Below are 20,952 nucleotides of genomic sequence, written 5' to 3'. Positions count from 1 at the left end.
TTATATAGACTTAAATTAACTTATGCACAAATTCACAGCGAATCAGGCAAAGTGGCTGAATCTGCCAGATGAAAGAATGCTTAAGTGAAATTAAATGGCAGATAAGACTGCAAAGGAGGCCACTGAAAACAGATTAGTGGATTTAATTATTATTTTTAGTAAAACAGAAATGAAAAAATAATTTAAAACAAAAAATGACAGAGAAGATGCAAAAGCAATGGGAAAAAGAAAGGTTGTTGAAGACGATGGTTTTTTAAAAATCCAAAGGAAAACTGGAGAAATTAGAAGTACAGGGATGAGGAAAGAAACAATCATTTCATGTCTCACATTAGGGCACACAGGGCTAAACAGCACACTATTTATTATAGTCACATTGCAATGGAGAATGTACAAAGTATGGAGATGATGAGGCAATAAAGCATTTTATATTACACTGTCAGAAGTATGAGAGAAGAAAGAAGACAACTTATTCAAAACCTAAATAGAGTGAAAGTGAACCCGCCAATAAACACCAAAAAGAAGAAGCAGAAGTCAGAAAGATGCAAAAACAGGCTGACGCGTTCAAGCAAACCTCGGAAGACTGAGACCAGGAGGCAGTAAGCAGCGGTGAAGATACCTAAACCCTCGAAGAAGAGGAGGCAGCTGGAGAAGAAGGCCGAATTAAAAAAACAAAAAAACACAGACTAGTTCGTAGTTCCTGACAGCTGCTGCTCGCCTCTGGAATAACAAGCTTTAAGTTGGCTTCATCCCTGTTTATATCCCGGGTTTTCCCGTGACATCCTTCAAAGCTGTCTCCCGCAACGCGTTATGTTTGAGGTAAACGGAGCTGCCGTTTGTTTGTTATTAGCTAAACAGTTACAGTCAACTAGCTTGGTTAACCATGCAGACAGATGAGAAAGATGTTTCTGCTGTCACCCTGCATGCATTTATTCATTAGTCCGGAAGAAAAAGCTTCAAAGCGATACTTAGTGTTATTTAGGAAGTCCAGGTTGCAGGCAAACTAACGGGGGGCCGCAGAATGCTGCTAATTTAATTTAAATGTGATGTAAACTTCAAATATTAGGCCTTCTAGGCATATAATGAAGCTTAAAGGTAGCCAGATGATTGCAGTAAGTCATGCACAGTATGTCAGTGTGATAAATATTTTAGGTCATATTATGAGACGTGAAGCCAAACTTTATATATATTTAATGTTGTTTTTCTTTTTTAAATCTAAGTCTGCATCTTTGCATCACTCCTCCCTGATCCCTGACAGAAGAGATATCCCACATTTTCACTGACTAGTTTCCAAAAGTCATCTTTTTCTACTAGACCTGTTTCTAATAGACTTTTAATTTGGCAGGGAAGGTGTTGATTATATCAGTCAAACCGCTGGACAAAGAGGTTAAACAGAAATTGGTAAAGTCTTGTCTAAGTATTCACATCAAGAAAAACATGGAGAAACCAGTAATATGTAAAAAAAAAAGACAGTCAAATCCAATTTTCTGCAGATATAGGTACATATAATTAAAGGAAATGCAACATTTAAAGCACTCCCACATCAGATTGAAAAAAAGCCTGCTGCTAGGGCTGCTATATTTTGTTAAATAAAAATAAAACAACATTATTCTGGTGCATATTGACATAATAATCAGTTTACATGATTTGAAAACACGCTGTTCTTTTTTTTTTTTACACATTTCAATTGAATTTAAAACTACTTTCTTCATCCCAAAGGGAAATTAATTGTTGTTGTAGCTCATAGTATGCAGATTTAGGTAAATTTTCTTTTTGATCAATTCAATTAATAAACATACCTTCTAATCATGTTGTGCCATTAACCTCATGGATGCCGGGATCCAGTTGGCTCCTATTTGCCAGTTTTTACATTTTTAATAGTAAAAATCTTTGCAAGTGTTAATGCTAATCACATGAAATGGTTTGGACCGAGGTTAAAAAGTGCCACCTCACATCTCAACACACATTGACTGTTTAAAAGTTGTACGTCCATCACCCACATAGGACCCTTGGCTCAAACGTTTCCCTATTGATGATCATTCTAACTAAATCTGTTTTGGATATTCTTAATTTAGACGTCACAAAATCCTACACCTGTGAATACCTTACCTCTGTGTTTTTTTTATTTCATTTTTTATGAAATTACATGTTTAACCACTAGTTGGCAGCAAAGATAATGTGTTCTAAATTGAATCCAGCTGTTGTATTTGGTTGCATTACGGTATGGAAATAAAATATATTATTGCAACACGAAATAATCTTGATAAATCTGTAAGGATTATGATTATTAAAAAATTGTAATTAAAAATCATAATTCAGGAAAATACGAATAGAAGTCAAAGATGTCCTCTGGTGTTGTGATTATGGGCTCAAAGCACTTAATAATTACAATTATTAATTATCATTAATAATTATTGACCAAAACCACACTAAACGTCACTGTTTAATCAACCGCTTCGCCATCGATGGGGAAAATTTGACCTTATTTTGACAGATAAATCACTCTTGCACGAAATAAACACAAACGCTTCTCTTATATATATGTGAATTTATTGAAACCATGTAGCCCTGATATAATTACTACTCAGGTCCAAAATCCTTCACCTAACTAACAAGCTCTATTCTACACAAAGGGGATAAAAAATGACTACCTAACAATAATGATTAGAAAATATATGCGCATTGAGTGTCTATGAAGATCAAACCAGCAGTTTTATGGACAAAATGTTCAATTTGGGTTAACTTGGAAAGAGAAGTCCTCCTGGTGCGCTGATGTCTTGATTTTCAGCGACCAGCTGGTAGATGGTGGGCTGGGTCCTTAGCCTCTAGCAGCTGATTGCCTCAAATCTCAAACAAAGAGTCATAAAACTCTGAGGCGGGAACTCAGTGGAAAAACTCCAGTAATAAAACTGGGACAAAGGAGTGGTCAGGCCATGAAGCCCAGACCGCAGCTGCCTTGAATGGAAAAATTTTAAAAGTCCAACCTCTAACTCCTGGCTGATTTGGGATCAGCCGGACAAAACATGAACACGCACCTTGCACAGCAACTCAAAACAGCTCAGCATGAAACACTTCAATCAGTATAGCATGCAACAAGTTGATACCTTGGATTAACTACTGGTGATTCTAAATCACCGTAACTATGCCGCATCTTGCTCAGACCTCTATATACACCTATCCAATTTAATATATAAAAAAAGGAACTAAATTGCTTTGACGTTGATTTCTTCTCTTCACTGGTGTGCAGATAGGTCGTAGGTCTGAAGAAGAAAAACGGGGGGCCAGAGTGACACGCGTCCATGATCAATTCAAAAACGGTAAACTTCTCATCCGTCCCAAATGGGGAAATTATGAGGAACCATTGCAGTCGTCGAGTGTCGGCGGGGTCTTCGATCGGTATATGACATCACTGACCTTGTTGTATCAGACAGAATTCCAGCTTTCAAGCTCTTCCGGGAATGGCCATGTGGAGGAAAAAAGTAACTCGCCTGTGAGTTACTGTCGCTCCAGATATGCGCCTCCGTTGCGTCGTCTCGTGAGACACGCTGGAAATGGTGGTTTAAGAGTTTGTTTCTTCAGCTTTTAAAGCTCTGATGAGGTCAGCTTCGATGTCCATCGCTGCAGCAAAGGCTGAGCTGCACATGTTGAACTGCGCAGCCCAGTCGGCCCAAATGGATGACCCCAACAAATCAAACATAATTCTGAAACTCTGTATTTACCACTTCGTAAATTATGTGTCTTTCTTGATTAAATAAAGGGGGCTATTGTGAAAAAGTGGCATGTATATGTATAAAATATTTAAAACAAATGAATAAACCTTTTCATTCTGCTTAGGACTAAAGCTGTTTTAAAGATTTAAGCTTTGAAAGTGCTAAAAAAAAATACATTTCAGTAATTTTTATAGTACTTTTTTTATTTTTATTTGCAGAGACTCCTTCGAGTCCCAAGGGTCCTAAGTGTGAGTTTTTATCCAGGGCCCCAAATGGTTATGATCCAACAGTTACATCAGTGCAGTTTGAACTTAATAATTATACATATAATCAAAATAATTTCAATAATCTTTTTTCTTGTTGATTTCCTAAGAAAATATGAAACGCCGATTTGAAGAATGTCACAACCCTACTTGCTGGCAGAGGCAGCTGAAAAACCCAACATTTTTAACACTGTGTTTCATAGTCTTGCACAAGAATCTTCTATTGACTCGCAGTTCCACTGTTACTAAAAATTAGAAAAAGGATGAGTGCAATTAAACTTTCAGCAAGATTTGAAAAAAATTGCATTCAAGTGCAAAGAATTGACTTTTTAATTCCTTGCAGGTTGACCAATAGTCATAATGTTCTACACTGTCCATAGATGACATTGTGATCTATAGTGGGAGAAGGATGAATGTGGAAGAGAGGTGGAGGTTTACTCTGGAGAACAGAGAGGGGTCATGTTTTTAAATGAGACGGGGACGGTTGAAAAAGTGACTCTGGAAGGAGTAGAGACATTGAAGATGGATGAATTTAAGTTCCTTGGGTCAACCATGCAAAGAAATATGTCAGCAGCGCATAAGAGAGCCAAAGGTATTTCAAGCAGGATGGAAATTACAGAAAGAGGAAGGCAAGAGTAAAAAGGTATTGCAGAATGTTCTCTGTTGGTGTTTTTATTGTTGAAAATATCTTATTTGACAGTAACAAGCTGTACCTTAAGAAGTCAGTTAACTGATATTTACTGTAAAAATTGACATGCCTACAAGAACATTTACTAAAAGATTAATGGTCATTTCTAGTTATGAAATTAGGCTATTTTTGCGATCTTTCAGTTAAAGGGTTTTGTGTTTTACTGTAAACTGAGAACCATCAAATTGTTCAGTATTTCATTAAATATGCTTTAGCTTTTCTTATTTCTAGCCTTGCTACACGATCTGGGTTCGTTTGAACTGTCTTTGAATGTTCTTTAAAATGAAATGTTTGGTTTCTGATAGCTCTAGCAGTATAACTACTCACTCTCTGCCCATCACTAGGTGTTATTTGTGCGTGTTGCTATTTTTTTCAACCCTTGTTCTTTCATGGGTCCTAATAGGATCCTGGGCTCCAAGATCCGTTGTCACTCAGTCTGAATGGAACATATTGTGGCCAGACATCTGGCCAACAGAAGGAGCAAAAAGCACCAGGAAGCCTCGGTTATACCTGTGACCCACCAGAGATCCAAGTGGTCATCAAAGAGGAAGATGAGAACTGGACTGTGAGTGAAAATTGTGAGTGGAAAAGATAAAAAAGATAGCTCATAAAAATATACATATGTACTGAAGTGGGGCGCTGTTGAGAGGTTCTCAGCAGTCAACATTTCACCCGCAGTAAATCTTTTAGCATCTTCTCATTGATTAGGTTTTAGCTAAATGTTTTCTTTATGGCTGCCCATAACCTGTTATCAAAACCCTATTCAAAAAACTAAACGAACCTCTCTGAACATGCAGTCACTTACTTGTGATTTTTCTTTTTCTCTTTTGATTTCCTTTATAAAACACAGAAAAGACCCTTGGTACAGAGGGAGGAAAGAAAAGAAACCATCCAGATGCTCGTTTTCCTCGCTTTAAGGCCTTCAGGAAAGAGAGTTCTGCTGCATGTGGTCTAAAGACACATCAGAGAGAACATCCAGAGGAGTTGGATGGTCAAAGTCTCTGTGTGCAGAATCCTACTGCAAATGACGACAGCAGAAACACACGCTTACAAGCTCTAATCAGAAACTTTCTGGTGCTCATGGCAAGGAATCAGAAAATGTCTGTGAGTGGAAAAACACAGGACAGAAGCCATTCTCCTGCCTAGTACTAGACATCTCACCAAGTCACAAAGCCAACATGAAATCCAACCTGAGAACGCCGGCAGAGGAGGAGTGTACCCTAGAACAGAGCACATCTTCAGACGCAGCAGAAGATCTCCACCACACAAGCAAATCAGCACCTTACCAAACTGTATGAAGTGAAGTGTTGGCCACTCAAATGTCATTCAATGTTTTTTTTTTAGATTCATTCATTAATATCATAATGGGCCTCATGCAGAAAGGTTTTTATTTAGCTTTATTGTTTTAAAATATTAGTTTTATATCACTGGCTGGAGTTTACAACAGCATTAACATTTAAACAGGATATAATAAGATTGGGAAGATTTATCAGGACTGCAATTGGATATTCACAATAATATTAGAAAACATGGCATTGTGCAGTGAAAAATAACAGACACATTTCAGTTTAACTGTGGAATAGAAAAGGAATGCTACTTTTCCCCCATAACTTTGTAATAAGAGAAGTTTGATATAAAAATCCCAGCTTTAAGGATTATTATATAAGTATTTTCTGCTTTTTTATGTTATTTTTTTAAATGACAGGTGTCTTCTCAGATTAGCTTTTTTTATGTGTGTTAATTGCCTTTTCTGTTCAAAGCCCTAAGTATTCAGTCAAAGTCCAAATAAACATTTTCCTACCCCTCTCCTTAAAAAACAAATGGAAATGCTGAACTGTACAGCACTCTTTGTCCAGGTGCTCTTATAAAAATGTTTGCATGTTCTGTGAATGGCCATATACAGAGCAGATTGTAATTATAGCAATTTTAGTTTTCCCACTGTTTAGAGGTTAAAATCAATCCTCGTTTTGTGCTGAATTGTTTTTTAAAGCTGTTTTTAATCTGCTGTGAGTTTTTAGTATGATATAAGCAAAGCAATATATTATCCCACTAGGCAGCATTTTAATATAAAACTTTGTTTTTTGTTTCCAGTGTTGGGCTATTTATCACACTTAGGATAATAGCAGAAAGTTCCAGCCTGCAACCTTTCTAGTATAACTTCGCAGAAATGTAAACCCAATTTTAGATTGTTTGCAAAATCACAAGGGATGTTGTTACTGGGACCTTCTAAGGACAAATTTAAATAGTATTGTAAGCTCTAACTGTAAGATAGAAATATTTGTAAAAATACAATGCTTTATTTTAATCTCAATTCAATTCAGTTTATTTGTATAGCGCCAATTCACAACACATGTTGTCTCAAGGCACTTTACAAAAGTCAGGTACATACATTCCAACTAATCCTAATCATTGAACAGTGCAGTCAGATTCAGTTATTTATTCAAATTGGATAAAAAGTTTTTCTATCTAAGGAAACCCAGCAGATTGCATCCAGTCAGTGACTTCTCAAACCCCCAAGTAATTCATTACTTTGACACTTTTACTTTTGATTTAATTTTTTTTTTTTTTACCGATTTTCTTTGACTAATTTCTTACTAAAGTTTTTTGCAGCAGTTCCAAGGAAAAGCCTATGTTATAATTGGAGGGTTACATCTGTCAGTAATACCATAGTAAGACACTTTTCATTGTTAATAGCTGCCATTATTGCAGTTGAAGTAAAGAATTTACAAAGAATAGTGTTGAAATCATTGTAAAGTAAAAAGAAAATGTGAGATATGAATATGAAAATAAATACATTCTGCAGGAGACCCATTGATAAAATGCATTGAGTTTTGTAATTATCTAAAGGTATCAAGAAAAACAGAATCTTCTTGCTTCTTGACATCAGATGTGCTCTGTGTTTAGTATTCCTCTGAACGTACCCACCCAAAGGTTGCCTCTGCCAACCTGAACAACAGAACGCTCCATTTAACTGTCAGACTTCAGACCGGGCAAAAGGAGGATGAGCAAGAACCGGTGGAAGAAATTGGTGGCTTAATCAACTCAGATGGAGAGGTGGTGGCATGGGATGAAAGTAAGTTACTTAAAAGTTGAATCTTGTTTCTTTCATGTGTAAATTCAAATTTTTTTTAATGGCTTATTTTTTTAAAAAGCTCTAGAAACAGTGAACTAGTACTGGTGCCACTCCACATAAAAAGCCTTTAGATTTACATCCCAACACTCTTCTGGTTGCAATCAAGGATTTCACCAACCTTTGCACACACCTCCAAATTGCGCCTATCCGAATAATTTATTTTTTTCTGCGGCGGTTTAAATACAAAGAGGATTCGTCCATGTGTCAAAAAAGAAGCCCTGATGGGAGGAGAAGGGAATGTAGCCAAATGTGTAAAATGATTAGACAATAGTCAGAATGCAACTTTAAAAAAAAAAACAGCTTCAGGCATCAAACCTTAGTGGGTTCAGCTAGGAGTAATCAATGTCATCACTTTTTGAGATATGCACTTGGAGTCATGCATCAGGTTGAAATTAATGGGCACAGATGGCACACTAAGGGTAAACACTGCTCTGTGTAGAAAATGTGTGTATATATATATATATATATACATATATGTATATATATATATATATATATATATATATATATATATATATATATATATATATGTATATATATATAATATATATATATATACATATGTATATATATATATTATATATATATATATATATGTGTATATATATATATATATACATATATATAATATATATATATATATATATATATATATATATATATAATGTGTATATATATATATATATATATATATATATATATATATATATATATATATATATATATATGTGTATATATATATATATATATACATATATATAATATATATATATATATATATATATATATATATATAATGTGTATATATATATATATATATATATATATATATATATATATATATATATATATATATATATACATATACAGTACAGACCAAACGTTTGGACACACCTTCTCATTCAAAGAGTTTTCTTCATTTTCATGACTATGAATATTGTAGCTTCACACTGAAGGCATCACAACTATGAATTAACTCATGTGGAATTATATACTGAACAAAAAAGTGTGAAACAACTGAAAATATGTCTTATATTCTAGGTTCTTCAAAGTAACCACCTTTTGCTTTAATTACTGCTCCGCACACTCTTGGCATTCTGTTGATGAGCTTCAAGAGGTAGTCACCTGAAATGGTTTTCCAACAGTCTTGAAGGAGTTCCCAGAGTTGCTTAGCACTTGTTGGCCCTTTTGCCTTCACTCTGCAGTCCAGCTCACCCCAAACCATCTCGATTGGGTTCAGGTCCGGTGACTGTGGAGGCCAGGTCATCTGGCGCAGCACCCCATCACTCTCCTTCTTGGTCAAATAGCCCTTACACAGCCTGGAGGTGTGTTTGGGGTCATTGTCCTGTTGAAAAATAAATGATGGTCCAACTAAACGCAAACCGGATGGAATAGCATGCTGCTGCAAGATGCTGTGGTAGCCATGCTGGTTCAGTATGCCTTCAATTTTGAATAAATCCCCAACAGTGTCACCAGCAAAGCACCCCCACACCATCACACCTCCTCCATGCTTCACAGTGGGAACCAGGCATGTAGAGTCCATCCGTTCACCTCTTCTGCGCCGCACAAAGACACGGTGGTTGGAACCAAAGATCTCAAACTTGGACTCATCAGACCAAAGCACAGATTTCCACTGGTCTAATGTCCATTCCTTGTGTTCTTTAGCCAAAACAAGTCTCTTCTGCTTGTTGTCTGTCCTCAGCAGTGGTTTCCTAGCAGCTATTTTACCATGAAGGCCTGATTCACACAGTCTCCTCTTAACAGTTGTTCTAGAGATGTGTCTGCTGCTAGAACTCTGTGTGGCATTGACCTGTTCTCTAATCTGAGCTGCTGTTAACCTGCGATTTCTGAGGCTGGTGACTCGGATGAATTTATCGTCCGCAGCAGAGGTGACTCTTGGTCTTCCTTTCCTGGGGTGGTCCTCATGTGAACCAGTTTCTTTGTAGCGCTTGATGGTTTTTGCAACTGCACTTGGGGACACTTTCAAAGTTTTCCCAATTGTTCGGGCTGACTGCCTTCATTTCTTAAAGTAATGATGGCCACTCGTTTTTCTTTACTTAGCTTCTTTTTTCTTGCCATAATACAAATTCTAACAGTCTATTCAGTAGGACTATCAGCTGTGTACTATATCCACCTCCTGCACAACACAACTGATGGTCTTAACCCCATTGAGTATAGTGAGTATAGTATCTGCTCGCTACAACACCCCATTTATCAAAACCTAGGAGGCCTTGACCATTTTTTTATCCTACAAATACTTAATTTTTCCACTGAAGTGTTTCTCTTCATCCATCTTTGCAGGAGATAATTCTGACGAAGATTGCGCAGAGGTTTCTCATTCTGAGAAGGTAAATATTTAAAGACATAACATGTAAAAATGATGCTGTCCCCTCTACTGGTCGCTGTAAAAATCCTTGAACATGTTGAAGTGACCAGCACACAGTACAAATTAAACTTGATATTAACATACACCACATTAGGAAGACACGTCTTTTTAGTCTCACTGTCTGACATGAAACCAGACTAAACATTTCCTGTTTTAGGTCACTAAAATTATTTCTGTTTGCTAAATGCAACATTTATGAAAGAGAGAACTTTGAAAAGTTTTTTAAATTTTTTAAGTTTACACTGTCTTGCTTAATAGTTGGTAGAATTTCCTTTTGACCATTTGGGTCAGATGTCCTGGATGTCCTTCTATAAGCTTCTCTCATTAGTTTGACAAAACTTTGGCCTATTTCTCCTGACAGAGATGATGTACCTGATGTTACAGCTTTGTAGGCCACCTTGCTCACGCACACCTTTATAAGCTTGCCCACACAAGCTTTAACTGCTTGGCTAATTTGTTGAGATGTTGCTTCAATATTTCCTACATAATGTTCTTCGTCGTGATACCGTCTATTTTAAAGGTGCACCAGTCCCTCTTCTGGCAAAACATACAAACACATCATGATGCTACCACCCCCGTACTTCACAGTCTGATTCTTAGGCTTGCAGGTTTCCCCCTTTTTACTCCAAATGTAACCATGCTCATTATGGTTAAACACTTTTAGTTTTAGTTTCATTAGACAACAGGACCTCTTTCCGAAAAAAGGTATTTGTCTCTTTGCATTTGCAAAAGGTAATCTGACTTTTTTTTGTTGTTGCTGCTTTTGGAGTTATGGCTTCTTCCTCTCTGAGTGGCCTTTCCGCCCATGTTGGTACAGGATTTGCTTCAGAAGGTTCTGGGGTTGATATGCACATTTCGCACCAAAACACCTTCATGTGTGTGACACAGAACCTGTCTTCTTCCTGAATAGTATGATGATGGTTGGACATTCCCATGCTGTTTATCCAGTTGTATCATTGGTATAACAGAAGAATGTGACACCTTAACACATCTGGAAATTGGACCCAAGGATGAACCAGACTTGTGGAGGTCCACAGCTCTCTTCCTGATATCTTGGCTGATTTCTTTTGATCCTTCCCTGATGTCACACAATGAAGCAGTAAGCTTGAGGTGTGCCTTAAAATACATCCATAGGTGTGCCTCCCATTAACTGATACGCTTCAAATTAACCTTACAGAACCTTACCAAGCCATTACGTCATCCTCTGAGCTTTCCCACATTGTTAATGTCATAGTAATCCTACTGTATAGAATTTCAAAATTTGTGAAATAAAATCAAAAGTCTCACTATCACTAATTGTAAATGTATATTTGGGGACATTTAGCAAATAAAAATATACATTTGGAAATCCTAACTAACCTAAAACAAGAAATGTTCAGTAAGACAGTAAGAAAAATAATGTTCTGTGTCTTTTAATACAGAGGATGTGAATATCTGCTTTTAGCTGTAAACAACTGTTTTCATTTTAAAGACGTCTTGGCTTATCACTGTTCTTTCTGGATCATTTGGTCTATTAATCCCTAAATTAATGCTCATTCACACAATAAATTACCCTTTTTGGCAATAAAGACGTCCACAATGTTGAGTAAACTACCAGTCCATATTGATCTGGTTTTACATGAAATAGTGAGTTTTATGTGCCATTTGTCAAGCTCTAAGTTGGTGGTTACATGTAGTTTTAGTTTGGTTTGTTTTCCAGTCTGATTGTGCCCTAATAAACCTTCACGGTTTCCTAAGGTTTAGAAAATTCTTCTTGAGTTTTATTTTTCTCAGTTTTACAATAATTGTCACCTTTGAAGATTCACATTAAAACATGCTTGCAACAGTAACAACTTATTAGCTGCAGTCGGGTGGCGTTTCACCAAACATCGTTACTCAACCATTGCCTTCCATCATCAAAATGAAGCAACCCAATTCCCAGAGTTTGGACCACATCCTGTGGAGACAATTATGAAATGCACTTTTATGCTCTAACAGTGGACTGTAATGGCTTTTAATGATGGTGAATACAGGAAGTCATCCTGGTTGATTCTCAACTACAAGACCAGAGGGACTGCAGTAGTCCAACACTCATCATGGAAGTTGTAGGAGAAGACGAAGAAAACGAGGAAGGGGAGCAGGAAAAGGGAGTAGTAAAGATGACCAGGATCCTACCCTTACATTCTGGTAAATACAACATTAGAGAATAATAAAATAAACATGCAGATAGAAAATATGATTTGCTTTTGAGAATTTTCTCTTAATTTTTAGCAAGAACGCGAAGGAGACGACTGAAAAAGGTTAGGGTGCAATCTTTAGAACACCCAGACAAAGGAGAACATGTTCCTTTAAACGCTGGTAGGTGATTAGAAGCATAAAAGTTGTACAATTTCAAATGGATCTTAAGATACTGTTTTATTTAAATTGATATATAGTGTAAAAACATGTTCTGTCTTGTACAGCAAGAAGAAGAGTCAGGAGACAGATTTCTCAAACTTCACTGCTGTGTGGGGTGGACTCAGATACGAATGAAGGAGGTGAATCTTTTTGGTCTTCAGTTCTTGTCAGATGTTTACGTCCACTGATTCTGGACACAAATTCTTAAATAATTTTGGGCTTTTAATGATGATTTTGAACTGTTCTGTTTTTTAGTTATTATCTAAAAAATAATCGGATGCACAAATTAGAATTCATCAGAGATTTTCTCTAATTCACACAGCTTGTGAAAATCTTGTTTTTTGTTTCATTAACGTTTTATGTTATACAATTATTCCAAAATGATTGAAGAAAAACAGCATTAAAGAAATTCATTTCCACATAAACTTCTCCCTCAAGCTTTTCAGGGAAGTCTAATTAAAATGTAATTTTTCATGTTGCTGTTCTAATTTCACTTTTTTATTATAAAGTATCAAGACGTAGCCGAAGAAGAAGAAATATCTGCACCTATGCAGAACCAGAAGAAATAAACTCAGAAACTATCCCCTGTGTTACTGGTAAGGCCAGAAAACATTTAACAGTGGATTATTTAAACTGACTGGGAATCTTGATTTGTTTGAAATTATTTACAAACTAAATAATCTAGGTGTAAATGCATTTTGTCAAATACTTTGTGCTTTGTTTGTAGTTCCTTTTTAACATATTGCAATTAATCTTTTTTCCTGTTACAGTAAAGCAACCTTATCAGAAGAAAGATGCCAAACATTCTGCTGAAGGAGAAAACAAAAGTGTTTTAACTGGTAAGAGCGGTAATTAGCTTAATTTATTCTTGGAGATGTGTGAACGCATCCTGAGTTATGACTTGTTCACTGAAGGAAACAGAACTTACATACTTTTACTCTACGGTTTTTCAGTTTCTGTCTTTGTTCTAACAATGTTTTATCCACCACTGATGGCACATCTTGTAACAAGAAAAGTTATAATAATCATTATGTACCTTTTTAAAACGATAATGGTTTATGTAGGGCTGCATGGGGGCCAAAAATTATAAGGTGAATTTGGAAACTTTCAAGAACTGTTTAGCTGGAGAATTCTGGGAATTTTTCAAACACGAAACTTCAATTTAGAAACATGGAAATATATGGGAAATAATTGAAAATTGATCGTTGAATAAACTGTATTTGTCTCAAATAAAAAACAATTTGTTTTGTCATAGACAGACATCCATTTGTTATCTGCATATTAACCATTAATACAACACATCGAGGATATTTGAAGTCATCAAATGTTACTTCACTTTATATTCTCCACACATTTAAAAATGTGGCTTCACTACTTTTGTGCTCTGGGCTGAAAATTCTGGCCTTACCAGTCTGGGGTTCTGGAAAGCCTTTGTTGAAGTGTTCCCCTGCACTAAGCTGTGTCAATGTGATTCAGGAGTAACAAAGATATACTGAAGAGTGTTTGCATGAAATCTGCTTGTTTACTGTGGATTATTTGTGGATTACAATTAAATATTGATTATCCTCTACTGTATTTAAAATTCCCATTAAGGGAATTCAGTAAGCCCACATTTTTGAATAAAAATGTGTTTATTGGTCTAATGTAATAATCTGATTTTGAATGTCATCATAAAGAAATCAGTCAGTGTAATTCATCTCTATAATCTGTTTCAGTTGGTAAACTGAGTTTCTGAAATAAATTACCTTATCCCATTTAGAGCAGTAATTAGGGCCAAAACAGTACAAAAAAGTATATCCATTTTGCATTTAAGATTAAAAACTTTTTTTGTATGTAATTATTCTCTATCCAGAATTCCTCTAGTGGCATAGCTTTAGCTTTACCTGGTTCACAATCTGTAAACAAATCTCCCATTATGCACCTTTTGCTATTATTTAATTGAACAAATATGGAACAGATTAATTGAGAAGCAAAATAATCGTTCGTTGCAGCCCTAAATGATATTCAAATTTATGGAATGTGACTGTGTCTATTTATTGTATGTATTGTAACAGTAAAGGAACATGCTTACAGAAATAGGTAATACAATTCTATGTGTGTCACTGGTTTACTGTGAATCTCCTGAGGTAGCCATTTTGAATTTGAAGTGGGATGCGCTAGGTGTTTTTTCTTGCATGGAACTCATTCCGAAGTGAACTGAAATGCACCATGAGTGTAAGACCGTGTTCACACTAACACGGATATTTTGCAAATTGGTGTGTTTGTGTGTGTGTGTGTGTGTGTGTGTGTGTGTGTGTGTGTGTGTGTGTGTTTGCACCTTCTTTCAACATGCCAACTGGGATTTGGTTAGATAAAAAAAAGGATCCAAAATAGAGATTTTTGAAAGCTCATGTTGCTGGTGTCCACATGTGGACTGGATATCGGGAGATTTTTAATAACGCTGATGTCAGGGCGTACTTTAACCTGCCCACTGTAGCTGGTTGTGTGACAAACTATAACAGTATTTCCTCCACATCTATCTCACTCAAAACTAGGAAAACAAGGCCTAGGATCTCAAAATTGGGTATTCATGTCCGACATCTCTCTATAACCCTGTGTTAAAGTTTGACTTTGTCTAATTTTGTGTGAATGCAGGAGAAGTAAAAATGTTACTTCTGCAAACTAATAAATGCTACTGGGAGCAGATCTGGTTGACATCATATTATACTTTTTTTAATATTACCACAACTTTATTTCACAGTTATTTTTGTTCTTCTTTATAGGGAAGAGGCACCCTCGGAGAAAGATGTTTCGTTTACCAATAGATATACCTCCTGAGCTCCTGAAACAGCCCAAGGAGAAAATCGAGTACCGCTGTTCAGTTTGCGGCAAAGAATTTCCTCACGCATACAAACTAGAGCGACACGAGTTGATCCATACCGGAGAAAAACCTTACTGCTGCTCTATTTGTGGCCGGGGCTTTAACCAGAAGGGGAATCTGAAAACGCACTACAAAGTCCACCTTGGTGAGAGTTTTCAACCATGCTTTATAGGCTCACCTTAGTATATTGGAAGATCATCAAAAAGTTAATTCATCTCTGTAATTCTGTTCAAAAAACGAATCTCATATATAATATAGATCCACTACACAGATTTTATATTGCTAGTATTTCTATCTTTTATTTTGATCATTAGGGCTTACAGTTAATGTCAATTTTTGCATGAATTACTGCAACAATGCGGCGTAGCATGCAGGCGATCTGCCTGTGGGTCTCCTGAGGTGTTGGGGAAGCCCAAGTAGCTTTGACAGCAGCTCGTGTGCATTTTCAGATCTGCTGTCTGTCATCTTTGTTTGGACAAAACCCCCTTAGATCCGTGGAGAATTTCCTGGTCAATTAAGCACAGGGATGGATGGTGATAAAAGCAGGTATTGGTATTTATGACAGTCTGGGCAGGTCCCAAATCTTGCTGGAAAAAGAAAAAAGCCCTTCAGCAGAAGGATGCTTGAAGTGCTTTAAAAGCTCCTAATAGGCAGCTGCATTGTCTGTGGACTTGAAAAAACCCAGGAGACCAACACCAGCTGATGGCGTGGCTCCCCAAACATAACTTAAAGTGGAAACTTCACACCAGAACTCAGTAGGTCCCGATGACCATGACTAAAGTATTGAGCAATGATCAAGAAGCTGAGCTGAATAGGTTGCGCAATAACTAAGAAGCCTAATAAGGGCCTGTTGAAGGCATCAAGCGCTATAAAAACAATGCTGAGAGCAGAAACGGGGTTGTTTCCTCGCAGAAGACCAGCGAACAAGATCGGACGGAGAAAATAAGCTTGGATGGAAAAGGAACAGAGACACAGCCCAACTGATCGACTGCATTAAAAAAGAGGATCAACACGTGAGCTCAGAAAGGACTGTGCCTCAAAATTAAGAATCTGATTTCATCTAAAGCCTTTTTATCCAGACAACAGATCGGTGAACAGCTGATTGCTCTAAGTTTCAGGCTTCTGGAAGTCCTGAATCAACTTCATTTATGTCTCCGGGTTTCCTTCAACTCTTCAGCCTCTGGAAACTACTGTCTTCGGAGACAAATAACAACAAAGATCCTGTTTAACCATTAAAGTCTGGAGTATCAGTGCCTGCCACTTAAAGGAAGAAAACTGAAGATTAAGTCGTATTCCCTTCAAGAAACCACTCGTTGTTACCAGAAGAAACATCTCCATCAGGTGCATGGATGAGCCTCCATCTTCAAAGCCTCTTCAAACTCACTAGTTTCAGCATCAGGGAAAGACAGGTTGAGTTAACTGATTCATTTCTATTATTGAAATTATTTTGTGTTGCCGAATTTAAGCTGTTACTGACCCCTGCAAAAGCGTTACTAATTAAAGAAAGCATATAAAATTCTAGTTAAATCGTGGACATTCAATTATTTGAGTCACCGTATTTTTTGGTTTTTCATTGGTGGTAAAAAGTTTTGTTGCCTGGTTCTAAGATATTTTAGGAGGTTTTTATAGGTTGCCTTAGTCAAGTTTGTTAAAACAGCGCCCTTGGAGCTCATGCTGAGCTACTAAAATTAACCTAGCCCATATACCAAGAGCCAGTTGTAAATTAGGGAATGAGCAGCCGTGAACAAAAGTGACTGTCGAAGGTGTGGATGACTGTGATAGGCTACTCGGTCGGCCGGACCTCCAGTTGAAGAAGGGCGAGACTTTTGGACGAAGGCTGTCAGAGGCTAGGCAAGTCATTTCCCGACACCAGCTTAAACAGAACTTTCAGTAAACCTGCTTAGTAAGATCTTTCAGGTTTAGGGAAGTCCGGACACGTTGGATGGATTGAGCAATCCCTTTAGACATGGGGAAGTAGGAAGGAGGGGTTAGCTCATCAAACAACGAAAGTTTGTTTGGTTCGCTGTTATCCATTTTCTACAAACTATTCCTTCCACTCAACTTTCCAGTAATAAGCTTAGATACAGCACTGTAAACAGCCAGGTTCCGTAGCTATGACTTTTTGCTGCTTACCCTACTTGTGGAGGATGTCAGTGTTAGCTGGAGAGCTGTCAAACTAGCACTGTTCTCCATGATTTTGTAGGCCTTAACATGATCAAATTGTGACATTTCTGTAATCAAAATTCTTTTTTTTTTGGTCTTATGTGATGTTCAAATGTCTGAGAAACAGACCTTTATGTTTTCATTAGCTGTAAGCCTGAGTTATAAACGCCTGAGTTATATCACTTTATGTGTGATGAATCAATGTAATATATGAGCAGTACTTTTTGAATTATTGTTATTTTGTTTAAACAAAATAACCTGTTAATACCCTAATTTATTAGGATGGACGTGTACATTTGGATGATTAAAGCTATTTTTTATTTGCTTTCGAACTTCAGTGGGGTAAAGAATGTACGTAAATGAGCTGATTGATGATTTTAAAAACCTTAAAGGATGAATCTGGTCTCTTTTTTTCTTGCTTAGGCCGAAAAGATGCAGTGGACTTTGAAGATGAGGGGAATCCCTCTCCATCCGAACTCTCAGAGTATTTGAAGTCCCTGCCAGGAGAATCAAAAATCCGGTCGTCCCTCCACTGCCTGGAATGTGGGAAGGACTGCGAAAGCCAGTCGGCTTTACAAGCGCACCACGTTACTACGCACAGCCAGGCAACAGCTGGACCGGAAACAGCCGAGCACAGCGCATCACAGTTTGTCTTCTGCCACCGCTGCAGCATTCAGTTTGATGACAAAGAGAAGCTAGAGGAGCACATGAAAACCCACATCAAGGAGAAGCGCTACTCGTGCCCAGACTGCGGCAAGAGGTTCATCAATGAGAGCTACATACAAATTCATCAGCGCATCCATACAGGTGAGCGACCCTTCCTGTGCTCGCTCTGCGGCAGAGGTTTCCACACAGCTTCCTCCCTCAAACTCCACGAGATGCAGCACTCTGGCGAGAAGCCTTACGCCTGTTCAATCTGCGGAAAGACATTTCAGATCAACTCCTACCTGAACGCACATTACCAGACCCATATTAAGGACAGGCCGTTCATTTGCAGCGTCTGTGGGAAAGGCTACTCCAGAGCCGAGGAACTGAAGGTCCACCACAGGCTCCACACCGGAGAGAGACCCTACAAGTGTGGGGAGTGTGAAAAGAGTTTCATTTACCGGCAGGGGTTGCGGCAACACCAGCGGACGCACGCTGGACGACGTATCGGGCCGACTAGGCAACTTGGCAGACCCAAACAACAGAGCAAGCTGGAAATCTAACAGCTTTTTTCCATTGATGCATTCCTGGTATAAACTGTTCAGCAATGTTGCAGTAAACTACTCTTCATCTTCTATCTTCCATTCCTCCCACCTAGAGCAGAGACGGTTTCTATGTCGGGAAATGTGATACAGAAAAAAGACTGGAGGCTTACTGTTTCATCTTTGTTGTGTTTAGGTTTTGTGCCTATGTTTTAATGTCTCCTCTTTGCTGGTAGCCCTTTTGTTCAATTTCAGTGCCTTTGTATACTGCATGCCAAAAAATAGTAAATGTTGTTCAAAAGATGCACTAAATTGATGTTATTTTAAACTCCACGTTGTTGAAATACAAACATTTGTTAGAAACACACCTGTGATTTATTTATTTTCTACATATTTGTCAATACAGTATGTATAAAAGAGAAATATTTTAGGGGGTTAGCTCTGTTTTTCAAATTTAAAGTCATACCAACCCAATTCAAGTGAAGTTGAGACATTGTGTAAAAGTAAATAAAAACAGAATACTATAAGATTGAATAACAACACTCAATAAGTCAAGAAGTGTTTGGGAACTGAGTATACTAATTGTTGAAGCTTTATGTATCTATTTTTATGTACATTTGTGAAAAATATAAAAAAATATATTTACAACCTTAATTAAACAATTTTTGGCATGGCAGCAATCAGAGCCTGCCTATAATTGCTGACCAGCTTTTTGGACGTATAACATTTTTTGATGTATTTTGACGGTTTCTCTTTGGTGATAAGGTCTTTGAGGTTGGAAGGCCTCCTCACCATCACCCTTATCTAAACCCTAAATTGATACAAATCCATTTTTTATGACATGGATGACACAAATGTCTTACGTTGAATCAGTCTCCGTTTTAGGCTTTAAAATGTCAGAATTATGTTCATATTTTCCATTATGGGTCTTAAATGTATTTTAGATATAGTTCATACCCCTGGCAGATTTAATCACCAAGTCAACACAGAAATGGTCAAAGTCAGTTTTAATTTGCTCCACAGGCAGACCATTGATGGGTGTCAAAATAAATCATATGCAAGAAGCCGCTATGTCTAGATCAGCCACCAGAAGGCATAAGTGATGACAACATGAGTGAAACAGTGGTGTCACAGGTAGCCACCGGTGTGTCCAAGAGTCAGTTGGAACAGTGAGCGAAGTGTCAGCAGACTGACTCATAGACGCATCAGACAGCATCAGACAGCACCACCAGCAGGTGACAAAGTTCAATGGGGTTGTACTGCAGGTTTGCATGGAGCTGGTTGTACAGATCCATTAACCTGGCTTATGGGGCATACAGATGTCACAGTGACCAATGAAGGGACCAGACATCTATAGGCTCCACATGCCAGGTAACAACACAAAACGCCCACCCATGCTCACTAAGTGGCTTGTGGGGCATTCAGTTGTAATGGTGACCAATATTGGGACCAGATATCTGTATCCGCCACATGCCAGCTAATGGCACGACATGCCAAACCAGTGTCATTGCCTGGCATGTGGGGCATACAGATGTCCTCCAGTCACCAAATACCTCTATTGTCCTCATGTTTTAGCGGAAGAAAGAGATTTACCTGCAGCAGTCTCCTGTTGAATACTCAGAGTTTATTCTGAAATTAGGAGAAAATGAAAATGTGAGTTTTTATTTTGCTCATAAATCGCAGATGAATAGAGAAGTATTAAGCTGTTAAATAGTTGCTGCTTGTTCAGAGGAACAAAGGACCATACATAACCTAAATATTCTGTGATTATCAGGCACAAAAAAGAAAAAAAGGAAAAGCTGAGCATATGTTAAAAATGTCACTTAAATAAATGGTAAATGGCTTGTACTTGTATAATGCTTGATCAAGTCCCCAGAGACCCCAAAGCACTTTACACCACTTTCAGTCATCCTCCCATTCAGACACTGACAGTGCTAAGCTACATTGTCGCCACAGCGGCCCTGGGCCAGACTGGCGGGAGCAAGGCTGCCATACAATCGGTGCCACCGAACCCTCTGATCACCATCAGTGAAGTGTCTTGCCCAAGGACACAAAAACTGAGACAGACAGACAGACAGAGCAGGGTTTGAACCTGCAATCCACTGGTTGCAGGAAATACCTCTACCAACATTGCCACGGTGGTGGTAGGGGTGGTGATACAGAGCACCACCTGGATCAAGGATGTTTTT

General features: G+C 37.7%; 1 protein-coding gene across 5 annotated transcripts; it reads left to right on the top strand.

Annotated features, from left to right (window-relative positions):
- Nucleotides 1-605: 605 nt before the first annotated feature.
- Nucleotides 606-19,130, top strand: LOC124868663 (zinc finger protein 660-like). Of its 5 annotated transcripts, XM_047366154.1 has the most exons (13): nucleotides 607-816; nucleotides 4,314-4,613; nucleotides 5,062-5,236; nucleotides 5,509-5,950; nucleotides 7,563-7,731; nucleotides 10,093-10,139; nucleotides 12,190-12,343; nucleotides 12,428-12,514; nucleotides 12,619-12,693; nucleotides 13,063-13,149; nucleotides 13,324-13,392; nucleotides 15,316-15,558; nucleotides 18,000-19,130. In XM_047366154.1, exons 4-13 carry the CDS (start codon nucleotides 5,837-5,839, stop codon nucleotides 18,782-18,784), a joined length of 1,830 nt encoding a protein of 609 aa, XP_047222110.1. In that variant the 5' UTR covers nucleotides 607-816; nucleotides 4,314-4,613; nucleotides 5,062-5,236; nucleotides 5,509-5,836; the 3' UTR covers nucleotides 18,785-19,130. The 5 variants fall into 5 exon arrangements, with proteins under 5 accessions (XP_047222112.1, XP_047222110.1, XP_047222109.1 ...); XM_047366153.1 differs by lacking the exon at nucleotides 4,314-4,613 and having other exon boundaries at nucleotides 5,062-5,223; XM_047366152.1 differs by lacking the exon at nucleotides 4,314-4,613.
- The last annotated feature ends 1,822 nt before the right edge of the window (nucleotides 19,131-20,952 follow it).

This window comes from Girardinichthys multiradiatus, chromosome 5 (genome assembly GCF_021462225.1).
Source record: "Girardinichthys multiradiatus isolate DD_20200921_A chromosome 5, DD_fGirMul_XY1, whole genome shotgun sequence".
NCBI lineage: Eukaryota > Metazoa > Chordata > Actinopteri > Cyprinodontiformes > Goodeidae > Girardinichthys > Girardinichthys multiradiatus.
Note: the sequence above shows the minus strand (reverse complement) of the source record. Positions and strands in the feature narration are given on the sequence as shown.

Coding starts and splice junctions, on each gene's coding strand:
- LOC124868663 (XM_047366153.1), top strand. CDS start 5,837: ATGAAATCCAACCTGAGAACGCCGGCAGAGGAGGAGTGTACCCTAGAA. Junction 5,951..7,562: donor AATCAGCACCTTACCAAACT/GTATGAAGTGAA, acceptor CTCTGTGTTTAG/TATTCCTCTGAACGTACCCA. Junction 7,732..10,092: donor GGTGGTGGCATGGGATGAAA/GTAAGTTACTTA, acceptor CCATCTTTGCAG/GAGATAATTCTGACGAAGAT.